Source organism: Oryzias latipes, chromosome 22 (genome assembly GCF_002234675.1).
Source record: "Oryzias latipes chromosome 22, ASM223467v1".
Classification (NCBI taxonomy): Eukaryota; Metazoa; Chordata; class Actinopteri; order Beloniformes; family Adrianichthyidae; genus Oryzias; species Oryzias latipes.
In genome coordinates this window covers 2,581,547-2,609,161 of record NC_019880.2, presented here as the reverse complement: position 1 = coordinate 2,609,161, position 27,615 = coordinate 2,581,547, and the positions used below count along the sequence as shown (strand labels likewise).

Below are 27,615 nucleotides of genomic sequence, written 5' to 3'. Positions count from 1 at the left end.
CTACAAGTCCTCCCAATTCTTCTTCTGTCAAGATTTTCAAGGGTTGACAATAATGCATTACCGCCACCTACAGCTTTTTTGTTGAATTGCACCTTGTATTATTCTTATCATTAATCATAATAATGATAATATAATATTAGCGATTGAAAATGACAGAACATGGCTTAACATTCAGTCAATTAAAAAAGGAAGAAATATGGAACAGATAACTGTGAAACAAAATAATAAAAAAAATGCAGTAATGCCAGGCTTATTTTTTTACACCTGGGAGAATTTTATCTCACATAACTTCTAAACCATTAAACAATTAAAATAAAAACAAAATTTCAAGAAAAGAAAAGAAATATCATTATAACATGCTTATGTGTCAACTAATTACAAGAGTTTTAATATACTCACTGACCACTTTCTTAGGTACATCTGTCAAATTGCTTGTCAACTCAAATTTCTAATCAGCCAATCACAAGGCAGCAACTCAATGCATTTAGGCATGTGGACGTGGTCAAGACGATCTGTTGCCGTTCAAATTGTGCATCAGAATGGAGAGGAAAACTGAAATGACTTTGAGCGTGTCATGGTTGATGTTGCCAGACAGGCAGGTCTGCAACATCGCTGTAAAAATAGAATAGAAATTTGAGAAATTTAATCTACTGAAATTTGACTCTGCAGGAGCAAATCTTTAACATTTTGGCAATCATACATTGAGCCAGAGGGTTCTCCTGAACGTCCTGACCTCAGGACCTCCCTCCAGCGTGAAAGCATCATCTGCACATTTCCATGAACACCAGCCTGTAGACCCAGCGTCTCTCTGGTTTCTTCAGGACAGATGCAGTGTGCAAAGAAACACTTTCAAAATTCCTAATTCTCTTCTTTTTATTGAACTATAGATATTTTTCCCTCATGTATTATAGTGTTTGCTTTCTTTTTAATCTGTTTAATTTACCTGAGTGGTTCAATTTAAGATTAGCCTCTTTTGCTCATATTGTGTCATTTCAATGGAATTTTTTTTTTATAAAATGCCAGAATAGGCCCGGATCTCATCACTAATTTAAAAAAAAAAATCAACAGATGGCTTCAAAGACGTTTAACTTTAAGAGGAATAACTTTATTGACTAAGACCAAACGGATTTACAGGTTTGTTTTGAAAAAAACTAATGAATCCTAAATAATCTCCACAGTTTCAGGAAGACTAATTTTTTAGACTTAATTATACTTTTAAAATCAGTTGGATTAAAACAAATTCTTTATGAACCCAGACTCACCATAAAACCTTATTACAGATTGTACATTTTCTAAACTTGGTGGCCTCTATTTTGTATTCTCCAATCTAACTATAAAATAATAATTTTAAAAAGAAAGTTTGGGGTTTTCTTGGTGTCATTATCAATATTTGTAAACGATTTTGTCAACAAAATTCAAATTCTGCCTACTATCAACAAACCTAAAGCTATCAATTACATTTTTTAAAAGTATTATATTTGCGGAATGTAACAGGTTACGTGAAGGTGATAGTAGGAAATTAAATCTTTTTGTATTTTTGTGTTATTTTATACGGAGCCCGTGTCCTGACATTAAGATATAAAAATATATCTTGTTCCCACAGATTAATATCTTGTTCCCACAGGTTATTATGTCGTTCGCACGAAATACTATTCCGTTCCCACAAGATACTATTCCGTTCCCACAAGATACTATTGCGTTCCCTCAAAATACTATTCCGTTCCCTCGAAATGATTAACTCGTGCGAACGCAATAATTATGTCGTTCGAACGCAATAATTAATCCGTTCGAACGCAATAATTATTCACGTCATAAGTCATTCACGCGGATATGCTCTCTGTACGCCGGCAAAAGCCGCTTTCAGCGGTAACTTCCGTGTCTCTGTGACCCATATTCGTTCAAAAAAGGAACATGAAAAACAAAAATGATCACTTTATTACCGTCTCAATGAATATAAGAAAAATATCAAAAGATTTATGATAACTAGGCTGCTTTGTCAAACGATAGCTCCTGCTAGGCTAGCTCCGCCGCAGAGCTCTCTGTCTGATCATGTATGCCGGCATTTGGGCAACTGGCTGGTCTGTTGTCAGACAGCTGATATTGTAGTTTAGGGTCGAATAGGAATAATAATATTCAGGACTTGTCTTTTATTAACTTTAGCAGTCAGTATTTTTACATTCGAAGGCTATTAGGCTACATGCTAACTGACTAGCCGATCATTTCCTGTTATTAATTTACGTCATAGATTTACAGCAGATACCTTCACATTTCTGTCTGTGTGTGTCTCATTACATTGCATTGAAGACACGGAGGATGTTTAGAGAACAGATTTATTTATTTTATTTATAAAAGCACAGAAGCATCCATCGTTTTCACGTTCACATCTGGTACGCCCTCAGTCATCTTGCTGCAAAAGCCGCTTCCTGCCGCTACTTCCGTGTCTCTGTGAGCATTCAATAGGGGTAAAAATAAAAGCAAGAATGGTCGATCTGTTATTTTCTCGATGAAAATCTGAAAAATATCATATTAAGCTGGATGCTTCGCCTAAAGCACTTACCTTTAGCTTGTAGCATAACAACAATAGCAGTACGTCCCGTTTCCCAGAGTGCTTTGCTGCCAATCACTAGCCAATCACCGTGTCCCTGTGACCAAGGTCTAACAACAAGACCAATGATTGGCCAGTGATTTGCAGCAAAGCACTCTGGGAAACGGGACGTACTGCTATTGTTGTTATGCTACAAGCTAAAGGTAAGTGCTTTAGGCGAAGCATCCAGCTTAATATGATATTTTTCAGATTTTCATCGAGAAAATAACAGATCGACCATTCTTGCTTTTATTTTTACCCCTATTGAATGCTCACAGAGACACGGAAGTAGCGGCAGGAAGCGGCTTTTGCAGCAAGATGACTGAGGGCGTACCAGATGTGAACGTGAAAACGATGGATGCTTCTGTGCTTTTATAAATAAAATAAATAAATCTGTTCTCTAAACATCCTCCGTGTCTTCAATGCAATGTAATGAGACACACACAGACAGAAATGTGAAGGTATCTGCTGTAAATCTATGACGTAAATTAATAACAGGAAATGATCGGCTAGTCAGTTAGCATGTAGCCTAATAGCCTTCGAATGTAAAAATACTGACTGCTAAAGTTAATAAAAGACAAGTCCTGAATATTATTATTCCTATTCGACCCTAAACTACAATATCAGCTGTCTGACAACAGACCAGCCAGTTGCCCAAATGCCGGCATACATGATCAGACAGAGAGCTCTGCGGCGGAGCTAGCCTAGCAGGAGCTATCGTTTGACAAAGCAGCCTAGTTATCATAAATCTTTTGATATTTTTCTTATATTCATTGAGACGGTAATAAAGTGATCATTTTTGTTTTTCATGTTCCTTTTTTGAACGAATATGGGTCACAGAGACACGGAAGTTACCGCTGAAAGCGGCTTTTGCCGGCGTACAGAGAGCATATCCGCGTGAATGACTTATGACGTGAATAATTATTGCGTTCGAACGGATTAATTATTGCGTTCGAACGACATAATTATTGCGTTCGCACAAGTTAATCATTTCGAGGGAACGGAATAGTATTTTGAGGGAACGCAATAGTATCTTGTGGGAACGGAAAAGTATCTTGTGGGAACGGAATAGTATTTCGTGCGAACGACATAATAACCTGTGGGAACAAGATATTAATCTGTGGGAACAAGATATATTTTTATATCTTAATGTCAGGACACGGGCTCCGTAATTTTATTTTTAGGTTTGGGGTCTAAATGTGTGTCTGGATTTCCCGGCATGCAGCGCGGCAGGATTCCCCCTCGCAGCCGTCACATCCAGGCGGACAGCAGTGATGGCGGCCGGTGAGACTCACACGTAAACACCGCCTCCAAGTCGCCGCTCTCCGCTAAGCGCTCAGGGGCAGCCGGCCTCTTCCACGGCGGCGGTGCCAGCGCGACAAGTACCCCGGCGGAGACGCGCGAGGCCTTCGGCGCCTTTTTTTTTCCTTCTTTAATATTTAAAATCGGTTAGCTAATCATTAAGTACAAACGGCGCCGCACGTTCTAACAAAACCCGAAATATGGACGAACACCCAGGCGGGGGAGGAGCGGCCTCCCCGCGGCCGCCGCCGCTGCAGCAGCACGGGAGCAACTCCGGACCTCCCATCGGAACGGTCATGGTGCCCCAGCAGACGGACGAGTTAGCCCGGCCACAGCAGCAGTACACTATCCCGGGAATTCTACACTACATCCAGCACGAGTGGGCCCGGTTCGAAATGGAGAGGGCGCACTGGGAGGTGGAGCGGGCCGAACTCCAGGTTAGTCCGTCGCTATGGGTTAGCTGCTTAGCATTAGCATGGTTAGCTTCTTTTTTTCCACAGTCACCGGGGATCTCAAATAACCTTTTATCGGTATACGTATTAACGTGAATTTAAGGTAGCGACCGGAGCCCCACTGACATGTCAAGGGGGACGAGTAACCGGCGTGGAGGTCTGTTATCCAGCCGGGAGTCTGAGTGCGTTGGCCGTTAGCTTTGGAGCCCGTGGCTCAACTGAGATATCGGGAGCCTGCAGCCGCCGTGGATACGTTAATCGTGCTGTTTTGACATTTGGACCAGATGTTGGTCAGATGTTGTTCGTGACAGTCAGACGACCCTAAACGAATGACCTTACCGATTCAAATCCGTGATTCTGGAGGTTTTTTTTAATCAACCTATACATAGAAAAGTGGCTTTTTCTGGTTCTCTGGTTGGCTGCGAAGCATCTTTCAGGTCACACCTCCCTCTGGAAGATCTCCTGCATTCTAGGTCTTTATTTGCTGTCAGTTTTTTTATTTATTTACATGAATTCCTGTACATTTTCCATTTGAAGTCTGTGGATTTCTCCTTGGAAACAGCCTGTAAACAAACATGACTTCCCGATGAGAGAAGCGGGATCTGGAGCTGCTCCATGTTCTTCATGGAGCTCCAGGTGTGTGTTGGCTTTGCCGTGTCCAGCAGCAGATCTGCTGCTTCTACATCTCAGTTTGTGTGACAGAAGCAGACCCTTTTGGGTTTTTAGAAGGAATATCTGGCATCATCTCAGCTGTGGAGATGTTTCTGTCGGGGGGGGGGGGGGGGGGACGCTTTAATAAAGGCTAAAAACAAAATGAGAGTGTTGGTAGTGATATCATTTCATCACCATTGAACAATAAGGTTACTCCTCAGAGCCATTGAACGTATTGTGAGTCTCCAGGATGAGGATGATGAAGAGGCCGGAGGATTCTGCTCTGATCCTGGTCTGTGATGTCACAACCCAAAGGATGGTCCAATCAGATATTTATAGAAGTAGGTGACCCTGAACCAACGTCAGGCTCTCACATCAAACTGCATGGATCTCCCTTTTGGAGATTTGATATTTAAATTCCCTTAAAATTTAACTCACGAAGCAGAAGGAGACACTGGTGGGTTTATAATAACGAGGAAAAAGGAGTTAGTTTTAACCAAAATATGCTTTTTTTTCCTGTTATGGCATTATGTCTGCGCTGTTATTGATGTACACAATATTTTACATAATAAATGTGTTTTTAAATCATTCTTTTTTTATTAGAAACTGTCGAATTCTTTCATTTTTTAGATTTTATTAAATTTTTCCTCCTCATGTTTTAAGTCTTTTTGTTCTTCTGCAATGTTGCCACTAGATGGCACTAGATGTTTACACAGCAACCTCAAAAAGCCAAAAATAAATGTAAAAAAAAAATCAATTGTATTGTATCTTCCAGCTTCCAGAGCCACGTTTTGCTCCTCTGGACATGAATTCAGAGCAAAACTCTGACAGTGTGACGTCGTCGGTCTTAAATAGCTGTACTGACACAACGACAGTGGCGTTTTAATGAGGTGACGTGGTTGAATAACTGCAGCCCACATGTGCTGTTTTGGTCAGGGGTGTTGAGAAGCTCCCGATGACTCACAGGAACTCTGTCTGGTTTGTCATCGCCATACATTTAGGCTGAGCTGCTCACCGAACCTCCTTTCCAGTGTCTGATTCATGTAGGTGTCACATGACCTCACTCAACTCAACAACCATGTAAACAATCTTTAAAGAGTGACTCCCATATCTTTCAGAAACCTATCATAAAGAGAAGATCCAGGAGGATTTGGTTTCTCTGGAAGTGACTCGGTTGTTTTCTTGACACAATATTTTTGTGTACATAAGAGTTTTGAAACATTTGTTTCTGTTCTGCGTCTTTCCAGGCCCGGATAGCGTTCCTGCAGGGGGAGAGGAAGGGCCAGGAGAACCTAAAGAACGATCTGGTTCGAAGAATCAAGATGTTAGAATATGCTTTAAAACAGGAAAGGTAGGAACCCCGACTCATCTCAATTTATTCATTTTATCATCTAAATGTTTGAGACCAAAGAAAAAAAAATCTCTGCCTTCAAACAGGAAAACGACTAAAATCCAGAGGGAATGCTTCACTTTACGAACAGAGAATTAGGTTCGTTTGGAAGTGATTTCATAGCAGAAAAACAAGTTTCAGGTCAGAATCAATGTGAAAAACCTTGACCCAAGCTTAAAGTTGATTCCCCTTGTGGTTAAAATCATTTTCATCTTTTAAAAACAAGAATTTTATATTAAAAGGATTAAGATTTTTCTCTTTGCTTTTGGTCTTTTGAACATCCAATTCAAAATATATCAAACATTTATTTCATAACATATCAGATATATTTTTTTGTTTAGACAATTAAACAGAAAATTGAGGGAAAGGCATCAGAAGAGGATCAGCAATAAGGACTGGACTGAAAAAGTCAGGAAAAGAAACGTTTTTAGGAAAGTTTGCAGAACTTTAAAACTGAATTCATAAGAAAAGTTTAAGGCAGAAATCAATTTAAAAAAACAATGTTTTCAAAGTCTGTTTACATGAAACGACTTTAGATTTTGAACTTGATCTTTGAGGTTGACATCTGTAAGAATAAATAATATTTTTTTCTCTTCCTCCTAGAGCGAAATATCACAAGTTAAAATATGGAACAGAGCTGAACCAAGGAGAGATGAAGATGCCAAGCTTTGAATCAGGTCTGAAAGTCTTCCTCAGTTTCATTTCTTGTTTCTTTCACTCTTTCCTAAACGTATTTGATGGATTAAATGCTAATTATCGGATGAGAAAACTGCTTTAATACATTAATTAGGGGGTGTTAGAAAAAATCGTTTCGGCGATATATCGCGATAGTTCATTTGGCGATACTCGTATCGATTCAAAATACTGTCAGGACGATATTTATTTAATTATTCTTCAGCGTCTTCAGCGTCTGACTCTTGCTGTCCACTTCAACCTCCGGCCACTAGTGGGCAGCAGAGAACATGGAACCTCTTTGAGGAGCTCTACACACAAGACAACAGGAAGACTGCAGCCAGAGTCAGCTTGTTTCGTTGTCATGCGACATGAACTACTTCATTTTTACTTGGGATGGGAACCGAACCATAACTCTGTTCCATGTTGCTGCAATTAACATATAAAAACGCGAATTGTGGTGCTTTTTAGCGGACTCGGACAAAAACGAGTGAAGCAGTGCAGCTGCACAGCGGCTAATCTAATGCACTTAGCATCGGCCAAAATGCTATCGGCAAAGTGGGCCAAAGTTCTGCAGAACCTCTCAGCAATAGATTCTAGTTCAGCGACCTGTTAGAGCAGAGTGACGTTTACAACGCTCTGAAAAACGGGCAACGTCGTGGCGATAACCGTTACTAGTTGACCTCCGTGTGTGAGAAGGAGCTGCAGTGCAGACTGCAAACAAAGCGTCTTAGCCACATTAAGACGCTCTCCTTCATCCTGTCATGCTGCCTCATCATCACACTTTATTGTTTCTGGAAAAATAATAGTGATTCTATAGTTTATGTTACCAAAATAAAAGCTCTATGAATTTGCTTTGGTAAAAGCAACTTATGTATGAGATACAGTTACAGTGCTTAACATTATGATCATTAAATAAACTGAATTTGACCATTACATTACAATGAAAAGACGCATTGAAATTCAGGTAGAGTTTTTCTAAGTCATATTTTTTATTTTTAAAAAGAAAGAAAATGTGTTCCCGTAAAATATCGGGATACGTATCGTATCGTATCGCCCGACTCTTGCAAATACACACCCCTACTTCCCTCAGGTTCCCCTGAGAAAAACGCAAACCTCTCGTGAGTGAACCAGCTCCCGTCCGTGGGAACATTTCAGGAAAACGTTCTGTAGTGTCCTTGCAGTGCAGCAGCTGAGTGAAGCTCAGCGTTTATCTGTGTTCGCCCCGCAGACGCCAAAGACTCAGAGGTGTCGGCGGTTCCTGCCAACAGTCAGCTGACGTGGAAACAAGGGCGGCAGCTTCTCAGACAGTAAGACCCGCTTCCTTCCGCCCCCTCTTTCATGTTTTTAAAATGCTGTTTCCCAGAGTCCAGGTCAGTCTGAGCTCCTCAGAGACACAATCTTTCACGAGCCACATCAGCGCGAGCAGAGGAGCAGAGACTTGACTCCGTGTTGTGTTCAGGTACCTTCAGGAAGTCGGGTACACGGACACCATCCTGGACGTGCGCACTCAGAGAGTCCGCTCCCTGCTCGGCCTGTCCGGGTCCGAGCAGAACGGCGCAGTGGAGAACAAGAACCTGCAGCACCTCATCAACGGGACGGAGCGCTGCAAAGACGGCAAGAGGTGAGCCGTCAGTCAAACGAAGGTCCCCAGCTTGAGGCTGTGGAGGGTCACCTGCATGGTGCTGTGAGCAGGATTCCCAGCGACGACCTGGAGACGTTCAACTTCCTGGAGAACGCGGAGGACAGCGACGAGGACGAGGAGGCGGACCTGATGGACGACCTCGGCACGGACAAACACCGCAGAGCCAAAAAACACAAAACCAAGGTCCGTTTCAAACCTGGACCGCTCCTTCTGCAGAACTCCAGGGCTCCTCTCACTCCTCTGCTTCTGGTCCCTCCAGGTGGGGAACGAGGGTTTGGCCACCGAGGACGAAGCCGTCACAGAGGAGGTCATGAAGGAGTTTGACTTCCTGGTGACGGCAGAGGATGGAGAGGGGGCGGGGGAGGCCCGGAGCTCCGGAGACGGGACGGAGTGGGGTGAGTCGGTGAACTGAACCAAAGCTTTGACATTTCTGAGACAAAACCTTCAATTTCAGTTCAAGTTTGAATTCAGAATGAAAGCTTATTTTATTATGTAAAGGTAGATTTTTAAACAAATCATTTAACTGAAGAAATAAACAGATTTTATTAGAAAAGATTATGCTAAAGACCCACTCCAATGAAAATTGAAATGTTATTTAAGCTTTTTCCCAGAAAGGAGGACTTATGACGGTTGAGCATTTTGGGGTATTTATTTTGAAGGGCTAGGTTAATAAAATCAATTAAACAATCTGAAACCAATTCAAGCTTAATAAACCAATGACCAAAGAACAAAAGATTAATATTTTATGTCTTTCTTTTCCGGTGACCTAACGCATAACAGCAGCAAAGCCAAATTCCACTAGCTCGATGCTAACATATAATGGAATTTCCCATAGGACAGATAATGCTAACACTCGGTCGACGTAAACACTGCTGACTAAATAAACAGCTTTATTTGCTCCCTTGCAGGAGTTTTACAATTTATTTTAAGGAAATATTAAAAAACAACAATTTCTTTTGCTCAAATCTTCTGGAATAAATTGTAACGCTATAGCGCCAGCTCCACCTAGTGGCCAAATATCTTCAAAACATAAATAGACTATTAATGTATTTCTATACAAAAATGTCTAAAGTGTAAAAAAAAATTGTGAATAAAGTCGATCCAGGCTCTGGTGAATCAAATCGATCGTGGGAAGTTGTAGTAACACCCAGTCCCATTTCATTGTTCAAATTGTTGTGAATCGGGAGCAGAAAGAAAACTGACTGGAAGCCCTGATAATGTTGGCCATTTTTGCTGCACCGCTAATGTGAGGGTGGGGTTGTGAAGGGCTGTAAGCTAGCTGGAGAGCGCGTCTTTAAAGGAAACAAAACTGGTTTCATTAGAACAGATGATGTTAATATGAGCTTTTTTAGTGTGTGCCAACGGAAGTTTGTCTTTGCAGCAGAGCCTCTGCCGTTTTCCAGCGGTGGGGGCAAATCCTTCTTGCTGGGGGGCTCAGACGATGCCCTGGAAAACATGCTGGGCTTGGGCGACCTCGCTGACATTTGCGTCACCAACGACGAGGTGGACTTTGGCTACGATGTGAGAGACCCACAAACACGAGTGTTGTGACATCCCCACCCCCCGTGAAGGTTCTCACATGTTCCTCCTTCCCCCCTCCCCCAGCTCTCTTCCAGTAAGGAGTCTTCCTTCAGGAAAACGTGGAATCCTAAGTACACGTTGCGGAGCCACTTTGACGGCGTCCGAGCCTTGGCGTTCCATCCCGTTGAACCTTGCCTGGTCAGCGTGTCGGAAGACCACACCCTAAAGCTGTGGAACCTCACCAAAACCGTCCCGGCCAAAAAGTACGCCAGCTCCTCCCTCCCACCCATCAGAGCGCGTCCTTAGGATCAGCTTGGCCTGAAAACCCGCTCGCCTCTTCAGCGGATCTGATCTGTTCTTCTCACTGTTTTCCAGAAGTGCCTCGTTTGATGTGGAGCCCATCTACACTTTCAGGGGACACGAGTACGTACTCCAAACATGAAGCAAACAGAAAGCTCTGAATGTGGAACCGTGTGGAAGACTCGAAGATTTATTAGTTCTCAGGGTCGATGAATTCAGGAGGGGAACCTTCCTTAGAAACCATCTTTAGAATAATTCCTTCTCCTCTTTCAGGGGCCCAGTGTTGTCGTTGGCGATGACCTCCACAGGTGAACAGTGTTTCAGCGGCGGCATCGACTCCACCATCCAGTGGTGGAACATCCCCGGCTCCAACGTCGACCCCTACGATACCTACGGTACGGACCGATTCGTCCTCACCTGAACGCGTCCCGCCGTCCACACCCCAACTCTTCTAAACCCCTCCCCCTGCTTTCACGAGCCTGAATGTGTCTGCCTTCCATGTGTCCTCAGACTCCAGTGTCCTGGCAGGTACATGGGCGGGGCATACCGATGCCGTGTGGGGATTGGCTTACAGTGGTATCAAGAACCGCCTCCTCTCCTGCTCAGCCGATGGGACGGTGAAGCTATGGAACCCGGCGGCCAAAGAGCCTTGCATCAGCACTTTCAACACAGACATGGGTGAGGAGCGCACCCCCCCCACACACACACACACACCCACCCACCCTGCAGCACACACCCCCCATCTGGGGGGGGGGTATTTTTTTGCTCAAAGGTTTAGTTAGAAAGAAGAATTGTTCCAACAACCAGGTCCCTGCAGTTCTGGCTAACAGAAAAACCGAGTGGTCCTAAAATTGATCCCTGAGGAACTCAAGTAGTTGAAAGTTAAAATGGCCTGAAATCTGAAGTGTTTTTTAACCTGTTGAGGTTTGTGTGCACAGAACACGGCATCCCCACGTCAGTGGACTTCAACGGCTGTGACCCCGCCCACATGGTGGCGTCTTTTAACGGAGGAGACGTGGCCATTTACGACTTGGAAACCTCACAGACCGCCGTGGTGCTGAAAGGACAAGGAGACGGCAGTAAGTTCCGTGCATTTGCCGATGCTTCCGGCGGCGTCTGTTTTCTCCCGATGTAACTTGGCGTTTGTCTGCAGCCGGCCCGTCTCTGAACCACATCAACAAAGTGGTGAGTCACCCCACGCTGCCCATCACCATCACGGCACACGAGGACCGCCACATCAAGTTCTTTGATAACAAAACGGGTAAGTCTGTCTTTTTTTTTTTGCCATCCTTTCTTTTTTATATCAAGAAAAGGGGGCGGGGCTCTATGTTTAGGATGTCACTAGATTTTGAATATAAACATGTTTACATTGTGTAATCCTTCAGTCTCACATCCATCCACCAAGGTCGCCATTTAATGAATCAACTCGTTACCATATTTCAGGCTAAACTATCTTCTGTTTTCCCTCTTCTTTAAAGCTCCATCGTTAAATCAGTGATGTCCCAGAATCTCTACCGTTTCTAGTTTCTTACTTGTTTCATTTTTTTAACATTTTATTTTTGATTCCTGGAAGAAACTTTTGTTTTTGGATTTAAAAAAAAAAAAAATTCTGCAGTTTTGTTGTTTGTCTCAAATGTCATGTTTTATTATTTGTGTTTTTTAAATTGTCTTTATCTTTAACATGTTTTTGCGTTCAGTGATTTGGACTTCAGGGCCACCGTACTCCTCTGTTTAAACTGGCCTTTAATCCACAAATGTCACAGTTTCGCATTTACCTTCTTTATTTTCTTTGCTCTTGTATGTTTTTTTGTTATTTGTTGTTTTTAAATCTTTGTCTTTGTCCTTCAAAAAAAATCTATCTTCTTATTTTCCTTTCAAATGCGGCTTCACACATCTGTAAACGGTTTTTATCATCTCTGACCTTCTCTTGTTTTTGACTTAGTCCGGTTTCATTTCAGTAAAAACAGTTTGAAGTTTCCAGGTTTATGGAGAACTTGGAGAACTTCGGACAGAGAATGTTCATAGAAACGGTTAAATCCGGCTTCCTGTGTGGTGACCTGCAGTCAGTTCTGACCTTGAACCCGTTTGACCTCCTTCCAGGTAAACTCATCCACGCCATGGTGGCTCACCTGGACGCCGTGACCTGCCTGGCTGTAGAGCCCAACGGCATCTATCTGATCTCAGGCAGTGAGTCTCCCAGCATGTCCATGAAGCGCACCCTTCTGTGATGTCATCAGAACGCGACCTTTCTTGTCTCCATCTCAGGTCACGACTGCTCGCTGCGTCTGTGGAACCTGGACACCAAAACCTGCGTTCAGGAGATCACCGCCCACCGGAAGAAATGCGAGGAGGCCATCTACGACGTCACCTTCCACCCCTCCAAGGCCTACATCGCCTCTGCTGGCGCCGACGCCCTCGCCAGAGTCTACGTGTAGAGGGGGAGGAGTCGGGGAAGACGCAGCCGCGGGAGGCGGAGAAAGAAACGGGCGAACTCCGCCCTGATTCAGGTTCCTGAACGCAGAAGAAACGGTAAAACTGCAGAACAGAAGGTGAAGAACATCCATCAGAAGGGGCGGGGCCACGAGTTCCGCCTGCATCTGACTGACAGCTGCTAAAATGACTGCAGGGGGCGCTGTTCCCACAGACCCCTCCCCTCCCAGTGCAGAGGCACGAGGCAGCTCGAAGGAAAAAATCCCTCCAGCTCCAGTTTAACCCGAGCCGTGGACTGTGCACGTGCTGTTGCACGGCGGAGGTCTTTTGTCTGCTCTTGTTTCAGCGCGGCTGTGCATCAGAGGCCCCTCAGGGCGCGAGCACAGGTTTGAATCCTGTGTGTTTGGCAGATTTTCAAAGAAGCTGAAATCCTTTTTCAATCTGAAAGTGAAATGAAGCTTTTCCAGGTGTTTGGTTGACCCGAATCGATCAAGTATTAACCCCTTACGCATCCTCCCGAGAAGCGGTGAGGTTCTGAGCAGCAGAGCGCCGGTTCTGAGGGGGATTTTTCCTTTCCAGCTGCTGAAGCGTGGTCCGGACCCGCTGGATCATCTCCTGTTCGAAGTGGCCACGGTTTCTATCGGTTTCAGGTTTTTCCTACATCAGTACGAAAGCTTTAGGAAACAAACACGACAAACTAATTTTTTAACGTTTGTACAGTTTTTAAGCCGTTTGAATGAAGAGACGACAAAAGGCACAGAAGCTGTGGAGGGGAGGAGGTGCGTTGCCCGGAATGGGCCAATCAGAGCCCTTCGTTTGACGCCTAGTGATATATAAAGAGCGAGAGAGTCACATGATCGACGTTACTGTAGTTACATAATTTTATTTGTGAGATAAATCTAGTTTTTATAGTCCTTTTATACAAACATAACCAGGAGCAAAGAGGATTTTCTTTTGGGGTTTTTTTCTCCAAACATCCTGGCGCTCACAAGCCCCGCCCTCCCGCCATTGCACAGCGACTCTGAATGCTCGCCACCATCCAGATTGGAGACGAGGGAACACAAACATGGCTTTTATTGAAGTGGATGAGGATGGGCAGCAGGTTCTGATGAGGTTCTGAAGGAGAACACGAGGCCCTCCAATGATGAGAACAGGGAAAAAGTCGCCATGAACTGGTAACAGTCTTTGAAATTCATTAACCCTCACCTGTGGGGGGGAGGAGCCTGAGAATTTTCATGCCTTCCTCATTTTCATGAAATCATGGAGGCTTTTATTCTCTCGCTCAGGAAGTGACATGTTCCAGCCGAAGCTGCCGCCTGATTGGCTGTGAGCCGCTCTCTGCAATGTTGTTTGTTCTGGTTCTGACCCAGTTTGATGTTTTGGTTTTGGTTTTGTTTGTTTTTTTAACGCGGGCGGATCAAACCCGTTTCAGCAACGCTAAGATCAACTCGGTACCTCCGTCCCGCTTGTGTTATGCATGAGTGATGCCAGACAGTTCTTTTCCTAGTCTTCCCAAAAAAAGTGAAACATTCAAGTTCTGCTCATTTGCAAGTTTGGATTTTTGTTTATAAAGTATGAACAACAAACTTTAAAGACTCACCATGCAGTTCAGCTGTTCAAATGTATATAAAATGTCTATGATAATTATTAAATGGTGTACATGTACACTTTACTGCTCTCCAACTCATTTATTTACAGTTTTGCATTCCAGCAGCTTTTTTTTCGTCTTTATTTTATCAAAATGTTTCCATTTAAAAGTGATTAAACAAAATCTGAACTCGCAAACCATTAAAATGATCTGAATAACGAAGATAATGTTGTACAATAACCTGTAAATACACTTAAAATCCATCAAGTTTATTCTGCAAAAAAAATCCACGATTAACAACAGAAAGTAGAGGGCAGCACGGGGGGGGGGGGGCTTCTTTTTTTGTTTTTACAGCTTCAGGATCTGTGCTAAACCAGGAAATTCTCTACATCCGAGCATTTGAATGCAAGTCCATCTGTGGGACTGTTAAAGACGGACTCAAACCAGACTAGAGGATCCGTAATCCACAATTTACAGCAGGAAAGTTAAAGAAAATTGAAGATTTGGAGGATTTTACAACCCAATCAAGAAAAAAATAAGTTTTTTTTAATGTGTTCAGGACCAGTAGGTGAGTTTCTTTGTGATTCTTACAGAGGAACTGATCCCAGGGACGTAAAAACTAAAGTGGAAATGAAGTAACATCAATGCATTTCTGCTCTAAACACTGAAAGAGAAGCTGAAGAAGAACAAAGATGTGGCCTTCAGGGTCCTGAGAGATCAATGCTTGTGTGAAAACTGAAAAAAGAAAAGCACATCTATCAAAGTTCACAGGTGGATTCAAGTCCTCAGTCTGTGGCGTCCTGGTGAGAAAAGCTCTGAGGACCGTCCCGTTTGACGTTCACGGCCGAATCTCGCTGATCTCCGTGAAGTCTTGGCAGATGGATCGGACCACGAGTGGGATGAAGTCCAAAAGGCCGGTGAACTCTCGGGTGAATAGGGTGTGGCGATCTTTTGGCTCTGATGACATCGCTCTGAGGTCATCCAAGGGTGCCCAGGCCACGCCCACTGAGAAAATGGTGATGCCTGAGGATTGACAGGCGGAAGGAATTATGTGAGCACAAAAGACCGTGATGGTGCTTCCACTCTGAGAGACTTTTCCAGAAACACATCAGAAGGAGGGCGTCCCACTAAACTCTTAAAGTCCCACTCTGATCATCTTCTGATCTGTTTTCTAAGCGTTCCCAGTGGTCTTTCAGTTACGATTATGCTGTTTCTAGCTAAAAAAAAAAAAACTTTTTTAGGGTACACAGTGGGGCAAAAAACTATTTAGTTAGCCACCACTTGTGCAAATGTTTAAATGAGTATTGTTGTAAATCCGGGCGGCAGCAGCTCAGGTGGTTGAGCAGATCGTCCAAAGATCGAAGGGTCAGCGGTTCGATCCCCGCTCCCCCCAGCCAACTGTCGTTGTGTCCTTGGGCAGACACGTCACCCTCTTTGCCTCCAGTGTGGCTCCACTGGTGTGTGGATGTGTAGGAATGTCCAGTGATGGTCAGAGGCGCCGTAGGCGTGAACTGTCAGTCTGCCCCAGGGCAGCTGTGGCTACAACAGTAGCTTACCGTCACCAAGTATGAATGAGCAGTGAATGAATAATGGACACAATGTAAGCGTCTGGAAAAACGCAGGTAAATCTAATCCATTATTATTATATCAATAAAATTGAATTGAATAGAGAGGCCTGTAATTTCCACTATAGGTTACCTCAACTATGAGAAAAAAATCCAGAATAATTTATTTGCAAATTATGGTGGAAAATAAGTATTTGGTCGTCTACAAACAAGCAAGATTTCTGTCTCTCACAGACCTGCAACTTCTTCTGTAAGAGGATCCTCTGTCCTCCACTGGTTACCTTTATTAATGGCTCCCACTTGAACTGGTTATCTATATAAAAGACACCTGTCCACAACCTCAAACAGTCACTCCAAACTCCAGCTTGGTGTGAAGAAATCAACTGTGGGAGCACATATTAGGAAATGGAAGACATACAAGACCACTGATAGTCTCCCTCCATCTGGGGCTCACCCTGATCTCACCCTGTGGGGTCAAAATGATCACAACAACACTGTGCAAAAATCCCAGAACCACACAGGGGGAGCTAGTGACCTGCAGAGAGTTGGGACCAAAGTAACAAAGAAAAGACACACGCCGCCGCCGCCGCCAGGGCCTCATACCCTGCAGTGCCAGACGTGTCCCCCTGTTAAAGCCAGTACATGTGCTGGCCCGTCTAAAGGTTACTAGAGAGTATTTCGATGATCCAGAAGAGGAATAGGAGAATAGCCTATGGTCAGTTAAAACCAAAAATGGAACTTTTTTTGGGGCTGTTTTTCAGCAAGGGGACCAGGACGACAGATCTGTGTAAATCAGTGTTTTTCAACCTTTTCTGAGCCACGGCACACTTTAACCTTAAAAAAAATGCCGCAGCACACCAGGATCCAAAAATTAAAAAAAGAGAAACTCATAGTCTGTATTGATCTACAGCCCCTCCACAATCTCACATGCATTTTTGAGATAATTGTTGCAGAAAAAGCTGGAAACTGCAGCTGTTTTTTTCTAAAAGATGCAATAAAAGATAAGTTAGAAGATTTAAAAACAGTTTGATGTGTGTTCGTTAGTTTCAAGACGTTTAACGACAGATCTCCTTGTGCGCTGTCACTCTCACAACCCAATGCATCATGGGAGATGTAGTGCATAAAACGGCTGGAGATCGTTTTTCGGAGCTTCATTGTTTTGTTCACTTGTTCCACGGTCTGATACCGGATTCTGTGGAAAGCTACACCGCTAAAGACGAGCTTTAGCTGGTATTTTTGTTAGAACTGAGCGACTTTACGAGCTAAATCGGGACAAGGAAGTGAAGACTTTAACCACTTCTGATCGGTCAGACTGATGACATGTGATTAAGCTCCCCAAGAATGATTGGTGGAGACAGTCAAAGAGACGGGACTTTTCCCAAATACAGCCGGAGCTGCAGCTGAATCGCGGTACCGTCATTCTTATCAAAATGTCTTTAATAAAATAAAATAAACGCAAAGAAAAAGTATTTTACGATCTTTTATATTCCTAACTCCTCAGTGTTTTATCAGGGCCTGTTTGGATGAACAGAGAGCTGAAATCCTGGAGATGGAAAATTTTTTTAGATCAGTTAATGAGGGCAATTTTCCACGGCACACTTGACCATCTCCCACGGCACACTAGTGTGCCGCGGCACACTGGTTGAAAAACACTGGTGTAAAGGAAAGAAAGAATGGGGCCATGTATCTTCAGATTTTGAGTTAAAAACTCCTTCCATCAGCAAGGACATTGAAGATGAAACGCGGCTGGGTCTTTCAGCATGAAAACAGTCCCAAACACACAATCTTTAGAGGGAGTTGAAAGTCCGTGTTTCCCAGCGTCAGCCCCAAAACGTGACTGCTCTAGAGGAGATCTGCATGGAGGAATGGGCCAAAACACAAGCAACAGTTTGTGAAAACCTTAAATAACATAGGATTGCGCTGAACTTTTGTTATTGACCAAATACCTATTTTTCTACAAATAAATTCTTTAAAAAATCAGATAATGTGATTTTCTGGATTGTTTTCTTCGCATTTTGTTTCTCGTAGTTGAGGTATAACTATGATGAAAATTACAGGCCTCTCTCATCTTTGTAACCCTTGTTCTATCCTAGGCACTTTAACGTTGGGAGTTGGGTCATCTAGACCCACTAGACAGTGCTCTGAACCTTTTTTCTTCAATGATTTGTGATCTTCACTGGTGTCCATGGATTACATGAAATCTTTCCACCTTTATCCACCTTTGTTATGGTAGGGAGAACACGTCAATGTAAAGGGGGGGTCATCTAAGATAGCACAAGGGTTAAGCGGGGGAAGTTGCGCAATTGGTGGCAGACTGAATACCTTTTCGCCCCACTGCGGTTTCTGCAGAGCGGCAGGAGTTCATCAGAAATTCACCTCTGAGTTGTGGGCGGGGCTGTTTAAGCAGAGACACCCCACTCCCACTTCCCCTGCTTGTTGCTCTGTTTACGTGCTCTCCCACTAGCTTACAGCCCCTCACATGCCCACGTAGCAACGTCAAGCCTTTTTCATCTGCTCCTCAGTTATAACAATTTGAATAAAGTGAAAATCAGAAACGCAGTTTTGAGCTTAATTTACTTTATACATGTCACCCAACATGACAGCAGATGGGGATTTTCTTCTGACTTGGTCTTTATCTAAAGACAGTCACAAAATTTGAGCAAGTCAAGTCTCCAGTCTTTAAACAATTCCAAATTAGCTTAATGTCAATAAAACACTTAGAAACAAGAATTCCCACAAACAAACTCCTTCATCAAATTCAATCAAATCAACATTTTTAACAAGTCCCCAAGTTCAAGCCTTAAAGTCTACAAAGGTCTTTGCCCTAAAGGCTTCTTCCACCATCGTTTTCTCACCTTGTCTCTGCGCCGCCATCGCAGGACCCCGGATGTCGTCGTACGATTGGCCGTCCGTCACCACAACAAGAAAATCATGACCCCGTCTGGGATGTCTGTGGAGGAAGAAAAATGCAAACGTCCTCCTGAGTCAGACCTGAACTTTGTCGTCGTTACATTTTTGTTAAATAACATTTGGATCATTTCAGTGATCAGAGAAGTTTTCCGATCAGGGAGCCAATAGGAGCTTTGAGAGTCCCTGTGCTCTCTGACTGATCCACTTCACCTGCGCTTGTTTGGAAACTCGTGTGAACCTGAAGTTTGGAATGTCGAGTTTCCAAAGCAACAAAAATGAATTTTCATGGAGGGGGGACCTTTAGCAAAAAGTAGTTATTTAAGTGTACCACAAGTACTGGATTATTCTATACTATACGGGGCGGCCGTGCTGGAGTGCTAGGGAAGTTGACCTCTGATCGCACTACTGCAGCCTCGATTCCTGCCTTGTGTCAAAGCGTCCTTGGGCAAGGCACAGAACCTCACCTTGCCTCCGGTGGAGCCACTATCAGCGTGTGAAAGTGACTGAGACTATGTCCGAATTCCCACCCTAACCCCTACATAGTGCATTATACAGTATAGAGCGTTCGCCATTTTCTAGTGCTGTCTGAATCTACAATTCCCAAATCTAGTGCCCTAGAAATTTCCCAAAAGTCTCTGCGAAAAACTAGTGTGCATCAATGCTCACTAGATTGGCAAACATAGACCACAATGCATTGTGTCTTAACAATTTTACCCAAAAAAATGTTTTTGTTATTTTAATCATCAAAGTTTTTATCTTCAGAAGACACAAGACTCATAAATAATGGTCGCAAACGCTCATATTTATTACATTTTAACCTTGTGAAACTCAGATGCCATTGAAGTGCAGACTGTCAGCTTTTATTCCATGGGTTGAACAAAAAGATTGCATAAAAATGTCAAAAACTAAAGCATTTTTTTAACACAATGACAGAAACTAAATTAGAAAGAATGTGTCTCTATCCAAATATTTATGGTCCTGACTGTACTTATCCTCAAGTTTACCTATTAAACTAAACTTCAATTGCAGCACTTTTTGCTTAGGGGAAGAAAAAGTGAACCTCAGCGAGAAGGTGAAGTTTTTTAGTCACTATGCACAGTTTGCGTATTTCTATGTATGAAGTTTTGGTCTTTAGTGGTGCATGCGTGATATTAATGATTCATTAGTTTTTCTTGATCATCATTCGTCGATGTGCACAGATGCCCGCTGAGAGTTTTGGCTGATGGGTCTTTACGTGATTTTTGTTTTGAGCTGCTCAAAATTTTTGGTTGGTTTAAAATTATGCGTTTTATGCGTATTTTATGTAGTTTACACACTATTATTACATGAATCTTACACAATTATGCGTGATTTTTGAGAGATCAGATGCATATAAAACTTTGTGACTATTATGTTTAACAGACTCTTCATGCATGTACCACTGATGTATAACTTTTATATCGCATATGCGGCGCACATATCACGTAAAATCACGTAATTGGCGCCACAAATCCCTACCGTGTGACCACATCCACGCAATGTGCGCAAAATGTATGTAGCAGCTGTGTGATGCGGCCTTTACTTTCTTGTAGGCCTCTCTGTCTCCGGTTCTTCTCAGGATACTTTATTTTTTTAAAGCAAAAAGACAAAAAAATCAGTTTTGATCAGTAAAGGATGCCATGTTTGCTGATGATGTGATTGTGATTAGCAATGACTAAAGCAAACCCTCAAAGCTTTTGTCTGGAATTCTAAAATAGATTTAGATCAGGTATGATGTCCTCCTGAAGTCCAAGTGACTGTAAACGAATTAAAAAAGGTTAGCTAGAGACTTTCTGCTCATTTCAGTCTCCACAGGCCCTTTAGATCTCTGGAAACAAACTAGTCGTCTATGTTTTGTGAAGACCTGCAAACGTCTTCAATGTCAAGTCTGTGTTCTCTGATGCTCAGCAGCTAGAGGTGGAGGTCATCTGAAAGGTTGAACTTATGTGCAGTTTGTCAAAATGAAAAGCTGTGGTGTTACCTGAACAAGTTCTGGGTGGCGTAGCTGATAGCAGACCCGGTGGACGTTCCTCCACTCATGTAAGAGATTCCTCTCAGGGCATTCATGGTGTCCTCCTTGGTGGAGTGGTCAAACAGACCAAACTCCATCCTCTGATCGTAGGTGAACTGGACTGCACCTGCAAGCAGCAACACAGTCGGTCAGGCCTCCATCAGCGCTTCACCAGGTTCTTGTCTGAGAGGGTTTTGAAGCTCACCAACACGAGATCCAATGTCAGAGATGTCAAAGCTCTGAGCGATTCCTGCCAGAAAGTCCAGAACCATCTTGAAGTTATCCATTCCGACGCTGGACGAGCCGTCAATGAGGAAGCCGATGTTCACAGAGTTATAGCAGGTTTTACCTGAACCCAGGTACAGTTAGGTTCAACCAAGAGCTCCAATCAAACACTTTTACATCTCCAGTTACAAAAGAACAACAACATTGCTCTTCGTTTGCTTAACGAAAGCTGCATAATTCCTCCTAACATGTCTGATCCCATACTAAGTAAACAAAAAGCAGCATAAGCAACCGTTTCCCACCATGCAGTAATGCGACTTTTGACTTCCAGAATGAAGCACGTGGAAAAACAAAATCAAAATGAAATATTTTAGTGTGGAAAAACCACAGTGGGCTGAACTTAATGAAACCAAAAATTTGAATATATTTGCCATTGATTCTTGTTTACTTGTTTGTTTGGACACATATTTAATTTACACTTGATTATTTTGAAGAAATCCAAGGAGTCTGTGAAACTTTACATAAAGTACCCAGGTCTCTGAGTCACACTGGTGGAAGTTTTAGGTCAATGAATCGGATCGTAAATTTCAAATCATGTAAATCGAATCGTTTACATGAATCATTACACCCCTGATGTAAGGTTAGAGGTCTCTAAAAAGTTTTGAAGGTTTTGCTGCGTTAGCTCCAGCTACAACAAATAAACCTGCCAAGGGAATGGCAGATGAAAAAAACGGGGTAACAAAAGACAGCAACACATGAGCATGAAGGTAGCAGGAGCTCAGATGGAAACCATGACAGGCAGGTGAAGGTCTCCCTTACTGCAGAGGAGACTATCCAGAGAACAGAGTCTCTGCGTGACAGATCTGGCGTGTTTGGTGGTGCTGAACCAGCTGGGGATGGAGTAACTGAAGAAACCGTTATCTTTGCACACCGCCTGCAAAAGAAAAAGAAATAGCTATGGCAACAAGCCTGGGGGACAAAAGAATCTGTCATTTTACAACAAACTGAAGCTTCATCTGTAGAAGATCTCTCAATCTTTGAGGAACTTTGAAGAACCTTTTTCATGAAGTCTCTGTCTGCCACCATGCTGAGCTCCTCTGCTGCTGGTTTAGCCACAGACACCAGAAACACGTTGATGCCGCTCTCTCTGGCCAATATGGCCGCCTGTTCCACATCATCGGACGGCCAGCCGTCGATCATCACGACCATCACCCGTGGGTGACCCCGCCTCATCCCGTTCTCCTGGGTAAAGAAAGTTTCTGCCGTGTGAAGGATGGCTTTGCCTGAGCAGATGAATGAACAAAAGAAAAACAAAATCACATTTAGGGAGTAAATGAAAGCCTGCAAGGCGATCACATGGAGGAACCAGAATCAGGTCATACTTTATGCAGATGACTCTTCTGTTTGTGTTCTGCACGTCACAAACGTCACTTTAAGATATGGTTTTTTGAACTCCAGGTAACCAAAAATGGATCAAATTACAATTTTGAATTAAGCTGTGGGCGGGCACAGAGCTGCTCCCCTTTGACCCACCCCCACTGGCTAAGCGGTTGCTACATGCCCTTCATTCTGCCCTGCTGCCTGTGCACGTAACAAATTCATAAAAAAAAAATAAGTTTTTCAAAGTAGGCGGTGGTTTTTTGTAGGTGTTATCTCTATAGTAACCATTTTCTTTTTGATGATCTAACAAATCTGAAAAATATGTCCATTTTGAGAATAATGGCCAAAAATACATTTTTGAATTTCCATGGCAACAGAGGTTATTGTTAACCACGCCCACTTTCCTGATATGCTTATATTGTATGTTGTTTTGTTTCGTTCAGCTTAAGACAAAGATTCATGCATTACAACTTTACAATATTCTGGTTTTAAAAAAAAGTGCGAGGAACAGGGTAACGCCACTTTTTAGAGCTCGCCACACAAAAGCCGTTAAAAATCTAACCTTTTTTCCTGAGTAGCTTCCAAATTATCCTTGATGAGTTAGGAGGCAATACATCGAAATTGTTAGGAGTTTAAATTTGTAGAACATACTTAAGGGGGAAAAAAAAAAGATGGTGGCGGTGATGATGATGGAGGTCAAAGGTTATAGGTCAACGAAACTTCACCTAGCGGTGCGTTTGTGAAATTTTGTGGTGATCGCTCAAACAAAAGTTTTCCCGTGTATTGCAAAAATGTGAAAATCGCCAAATTTCGCACACTGCCTCAAAATGGCCCTTAGACTGTCCTGTGACCAGGCCTTAATTTTTTAAAACTTCCTTTGGATTTTCATGACGCATGTGTCAAGAGATTTTGGCCCCAGTCACATTTTTGACAGTTTCTCCCGCTGTGATGTCCATTTTTGAGGGGGGGGGGCATTTACTTCGCCCAAGATTCATTTTGAATCTTATACATTAGTCATAGTACTATAAGTGCATGCAAGTGCATTTTTGACGTGGCAAAATTTTTCACTCAAAGGCAGAAAAGAAAGGAATTATGGGAACAATCTGGTCATTCAGTCCAGGGCGGCTGCCGGACACAATGACATGAACCCCAACCGAACGAGCTTCAGTTCTTCCAAATTCTCCTTTTTTCAACAGGTTTTTTGCTGTTTCAGTAAAAAGGACTCTTGGGACAGGTGTGGGACTCACCTGTGTTGCTGTCACCCCCCAGGAAGGTCAACTCCTTGATGGCAAACAGCAGGTCTTTGGGCTGAGTGTAGCTGCTCAACACAAACTCGGTCTTTGGCGAGTCACTGCCTCGATGCGGAGACGGACAGCGTTAAGAAGAAAGTAGCATCAAAAACGTGTGTGTGTGTGTGCGTGTGAGACTGACCTGGCCTGGATCAGACCAACACGTGGTCCCGAAGCTCCGACTCTCAACATGGCCGCCAGTTTGGCAACAAAGTTCTTCTGCAAGTTAAACCTCCGCTGCCCAATGTTTCTGCTGCTGTCCATCACCACGGCGACGTCCATCTGACAGTCTACCAACATCAGAGGAGCAGAGAAACCAGGAAACGGAACTTAGATCCTGAACTTGTGGGGTGAACCTGCAAAATCACTGGAGCAGATGAGGACAGACAAGCTCTCACCTTTGTTTCCGCCCGCCAGGACCTTCTTCACCAACGACGGCTTCTTCAGGGCTTTCTTTGCTGCAACACAAAGCACACATTTCTGGAAAACTCTGTGGTACTTTCTTTTTTTTTACTCCCATGTGCAAACAAACAAAAAAAAGTTGATCTGTAATAAATATTCAGGTGAATCCTGAGGTAGGGAGCCTCTGAACTCACCTGGCTGTGCACCTGCAGGCAGAGATGTGGTCCGGGTCTCAGCAATGAACTCCAGAGGAGGATGGATGCTCTCTGTTCACACAAAAACAAGACAAAAGGACCTAAAAACGTTGGTTTGATTCCAAACCCTCTAAAGAAACATCAGAGAATCTGTGCTCAAACGTGGGTCACTCTTCATCATCATCATCATCATCATCATCATCATAAAAGACCCGTTCCAGACACAAGTCCACCTACCAGACAGGCTGAAGGAGGAGGTCCAGCGGGACAGGCCCAGGGACTGGATCCCGTTGGCATAGGAGCTCACGTAGCTGTGCTGCCCTCGTTGTTTCAGAACTCTAACGGGCCCCCCAGAGGGACCCAGAGCCCCCCTTTAGGACAAAACAGGGATTCTACAGATCAAAGTTCAAATGAGGACAGACCCGATGATACGGTCAGATCATGCAAGGATGCTGTTCCAACCAAAGACTGAAGACCCCAGGAGACCTGGAGACTCTAGAGAGGAGCTGCAGTGGTGCTTGGAGGAAGTTCAGTCTGACCTGGATCCTCAGGTTTTTGAGGGAGGGGGTGGGGTTACCTGTGCAGAGCAGCTCCACAGACAGACGACACAGCAGCATACGGGCCCGTCCCAAACACCGACATCCTGGTCCGCCTGCAGCCCGGAGGACAAAGCACCACCACATCATCGAGCTCCAGGTCCGATCCTCGAGTCTCACACGACACCGGATCCACATCTGAAAGACAGAGTTCACCGTCGGCTGACCGTCTCAGGTTTCTCTCCTGCGAGGATCGAGTTCCAAAGACAGAACCTTTCTGCTCACCTGAAGATCCCGATTCCAGAGCAGAGAGGAAGATGAGGAACCCTGAAGAGGAGGAAAAAACAAAAACTTCAGGATTACTGCAGGAAACGTCAGAGTCTGCTCACCATTTACTTTGAAATTAATCCCCCCACCCAACGCAGAAAGCGTGACCCCCTCCCTCAGTGATACAGACATCCATGCACAAACTTCTGACAGAGGATCAGCAGGTTCTCCAAAAAACTCTGGACATGAAGAAAATAGAAAATAGATTTGTCATATGGTGGAAAAAATGACAAAAAATGACATTTAAAATTGAGATTAAGTGAAAAGTTGTCTTTTAAATAAATTAAAAAATTATGTTGGCTTAAATTCCTACGTAAAAGATTAAAAAAAAGATGTATGGAATGAAAATTTTCAAATAAAATCTGTTGAAATTAAATTCCTTTTTTTCTCTCAAATAAATAAACTAAAAATAAAAATTGGTTTACATGTCCGGAAAAAATTTATTTAAGAAAAAAAAACTTTATTGGATAAAAACAGTTTAGTAAAAATAAACACTTAAACAAAAAGGATCAAAACAATATAATTACAATGTATGAGTTTAAACAATGTAAAACAAATTAAAAGATCTATAGAATTAAAATACTCAAATTTAAACTTTAGTTGAAATATTTTTTATCAGTTACAAAATCCAATTCAAAAACATTCTTTACTGAAAAATATCATTAAAAATCAGTTTAATTAAAGTACGTAAATTAAAGAAAATCTAGATTTTAGGTTAAAATTCCTACTTCAAAATAAAAAAAGGAATTAAAGGATGTGATTAAAAAATTAAAATGTATTGCAATTAAATTAAAATGTGCTTTTATCAAATAAAAATAAAATAAGAGAAATAATTTTAATTGAAATAAACAAAATGGAAAATTAAACAAAATGTTAAAGTAATGAACAATATTATCAGTAAAAAAATAAAAAATTAAATAAGAAAAACTGATCAATATAATTTCATCATAAACTCCACATAAACGTACCTGTGAGCAGAACAGAAGAGAGACTCATTTCAGATCCTGAAGTTCAACAGCAGCTGATTAATTCTTCTCCTTTAAAGTCTGCAAACCAAAACAAGATCAGCTGACATCATCATGACCCCCCCACACCCAACACACACACACACACACCGCTTCATCAGATCTGTTTTCCTCAGTCCATTCAGTCAATAAATGAATCAGGCAGCAGATATTTTAGTTTATATATTATGGTCAGCAGGCAGCAAGTGACTGAATCAGTCGGTAAATCACTGGAAAGTCTAAATCAGTCTTTTAATAAAGTGTTGGCTACTGTGTAAACCTGTTAATCAGTTAGCTAGATACAACATAGGTTACTAAAACCATTAACTAACCTAAACCAGAAACCAGTCCTCAAACAAAATCAGTCTAACAAACTGAAAACAGGCAGTCAAGTATTGAATCAGCTAAGAACTTAGTCCTAACTAAAAGGAAAAAGTTAACTAACTAAAAGACTTACCAGATGAAGTTAATCTGGTTAATAAACTGGTTAGAGATCAGATCATTTAATCGATTCGCTCAGCCTTACTGACTGTTGCTTCACCTGCAGGTTTGAGGTGAAGCAGGCAGTCAGCTGGAGAGAAAGGGCTTAAATAACACACACAGGGGGCGGAGCCTCACCCCTCAGAAGATCTAGGTCTGTGAGAATCCTGCAACTCCTACGGGAAGCAACAGGAGACGGACAGAGAAACCCCAAATATCAAAAGAAAATAGCAGAAAATATTCACTGATCCACGCCCAATAAATCAATAATAAACAGGAAGGAGTCGGTTCTTCAGCTTGGGTGTCCGGCTCACCTCATGGGAACGATTCAGCCGCAGAACATCATCATCATCCAACAACCTGGAGGTGTCAGAAGCACCACAGATGCTAGAAGATCACCTCTTTCTCCTGAGTCTGCAGCATCCTGAACACTGACTTTAGTGTTGAACTTCTTTGGAACAAACCTGCACATTTTTCTGACCTCAAACCCTCTGATCCCCCCCCCCCCTCCCCAGCTTTTGGGACAACAGAAATTGTCAAAAACTTGACAGATTTACAAGACAAACTCCTAAATGTAACCTAAACGAATCAAATTAAACTAATTTTGGGAGATTTAAAAGCCTCGTGGAGATTAAATGTGCAAACATTTGAAATAAATCTTTTGTCAGCGAACAGGAAAGAGTCTGTCCTCTATAGCTGGTTGGAGGTGAGAATGAAAACATCTTTGTTTGACGGAAAC

General features: G+C 42.8%; 2 protein-coding genes across 4 annotated transcripts; one reads left to right on the top strand and one right to left on the bottom strand.

Annotated features, from left to right (window-relative positions):
- The first annotated feature begins 3,825 nt into the window (after positions 1-3,825).
- Positions 3,826-14,619, top strand: strn3 (striatin 3). Of its 2 annotated transcripts, none has more exons than XM_011490135.3 (16): positions 3,826-4,323; positions 6,237-6,340; positions 6,983-7,056; positions 8,283-8,361; positions 8,514-8,675; positions 8,747-8,879; positions 8,956-9,091; positions 10,081-10,217; positions 10,302-10,480; positions 10,593-10,640; positions 10,791-10,912; positions 11,028-11,195; positions 11,456-11,596; positions 11,671-11,778; positions 12,618-12,704; positions 12,783-14,619. In XM_011490135.3, exons 1-16 carry the CDS (start codon positions 4,087-4,089, stop codon positions 12,950-12,952), a joined length of 2,085 nt encoding a protein of 694 aa, XP_011488437.1. In that variant the 5' UTR covers positions 3,826-4,086; the 3' UTR covers positions 12,953-14,619. The 2 variants fall into 2 exon arrangements, with proteins under 2 accessions (XP_011488437.1, XP_004082186.1); XM_004082138.4 differs by having other exon boundaries at positions 10,078-10,217.
- Positions 14,620-14,788: 169 nt separating this feature from the next.
- On the bottom strand, positions 14,789-27,168 carry coch (cochlin). 2 transcript variants are annotated; one of them, XM_011490134.3, is made up of 15 exons: positions 26,854-27,168; positions 26,361-26,438; positions 25,351-25,392; positions 25,107-25,263; positions 24,767-24,900; positions 24,530-24,601; positions 24,332-24,391; positions 24,076-24,223; positions 23,892-23,995; positions 22,321-22,547; positions 22,084-22,198; positions 21,245-21,388; positions 21,010-21,166; positions 18,956-19,050; positions 14,789-15,558 (listed from the first exon to the last, which is right to left on the bottom strand). In XM_011490134.3, exons 2-15 carry the CDS (start codon positions 26,386-26,388, stop codon positions 15,374-15,376), a joined length of 1,668 nt encoding a protein of 555 aa, XP_011488436.1. In that variant the 5' UTR covers positions 26,389-26,438; positions 26,854-27,168; the 3' UTR covers positions 14,789-15,373. The 2 variants fall into 2 exon arrangements, with proteins under 2 accessions (XP_011488436.1, XP_020569538.1); XM_020713879.2 differs by having other exon boundaries at positions 25,107-25,392.
- Positions 27,169-27,615: the final 447 nt, after the last annotated feature.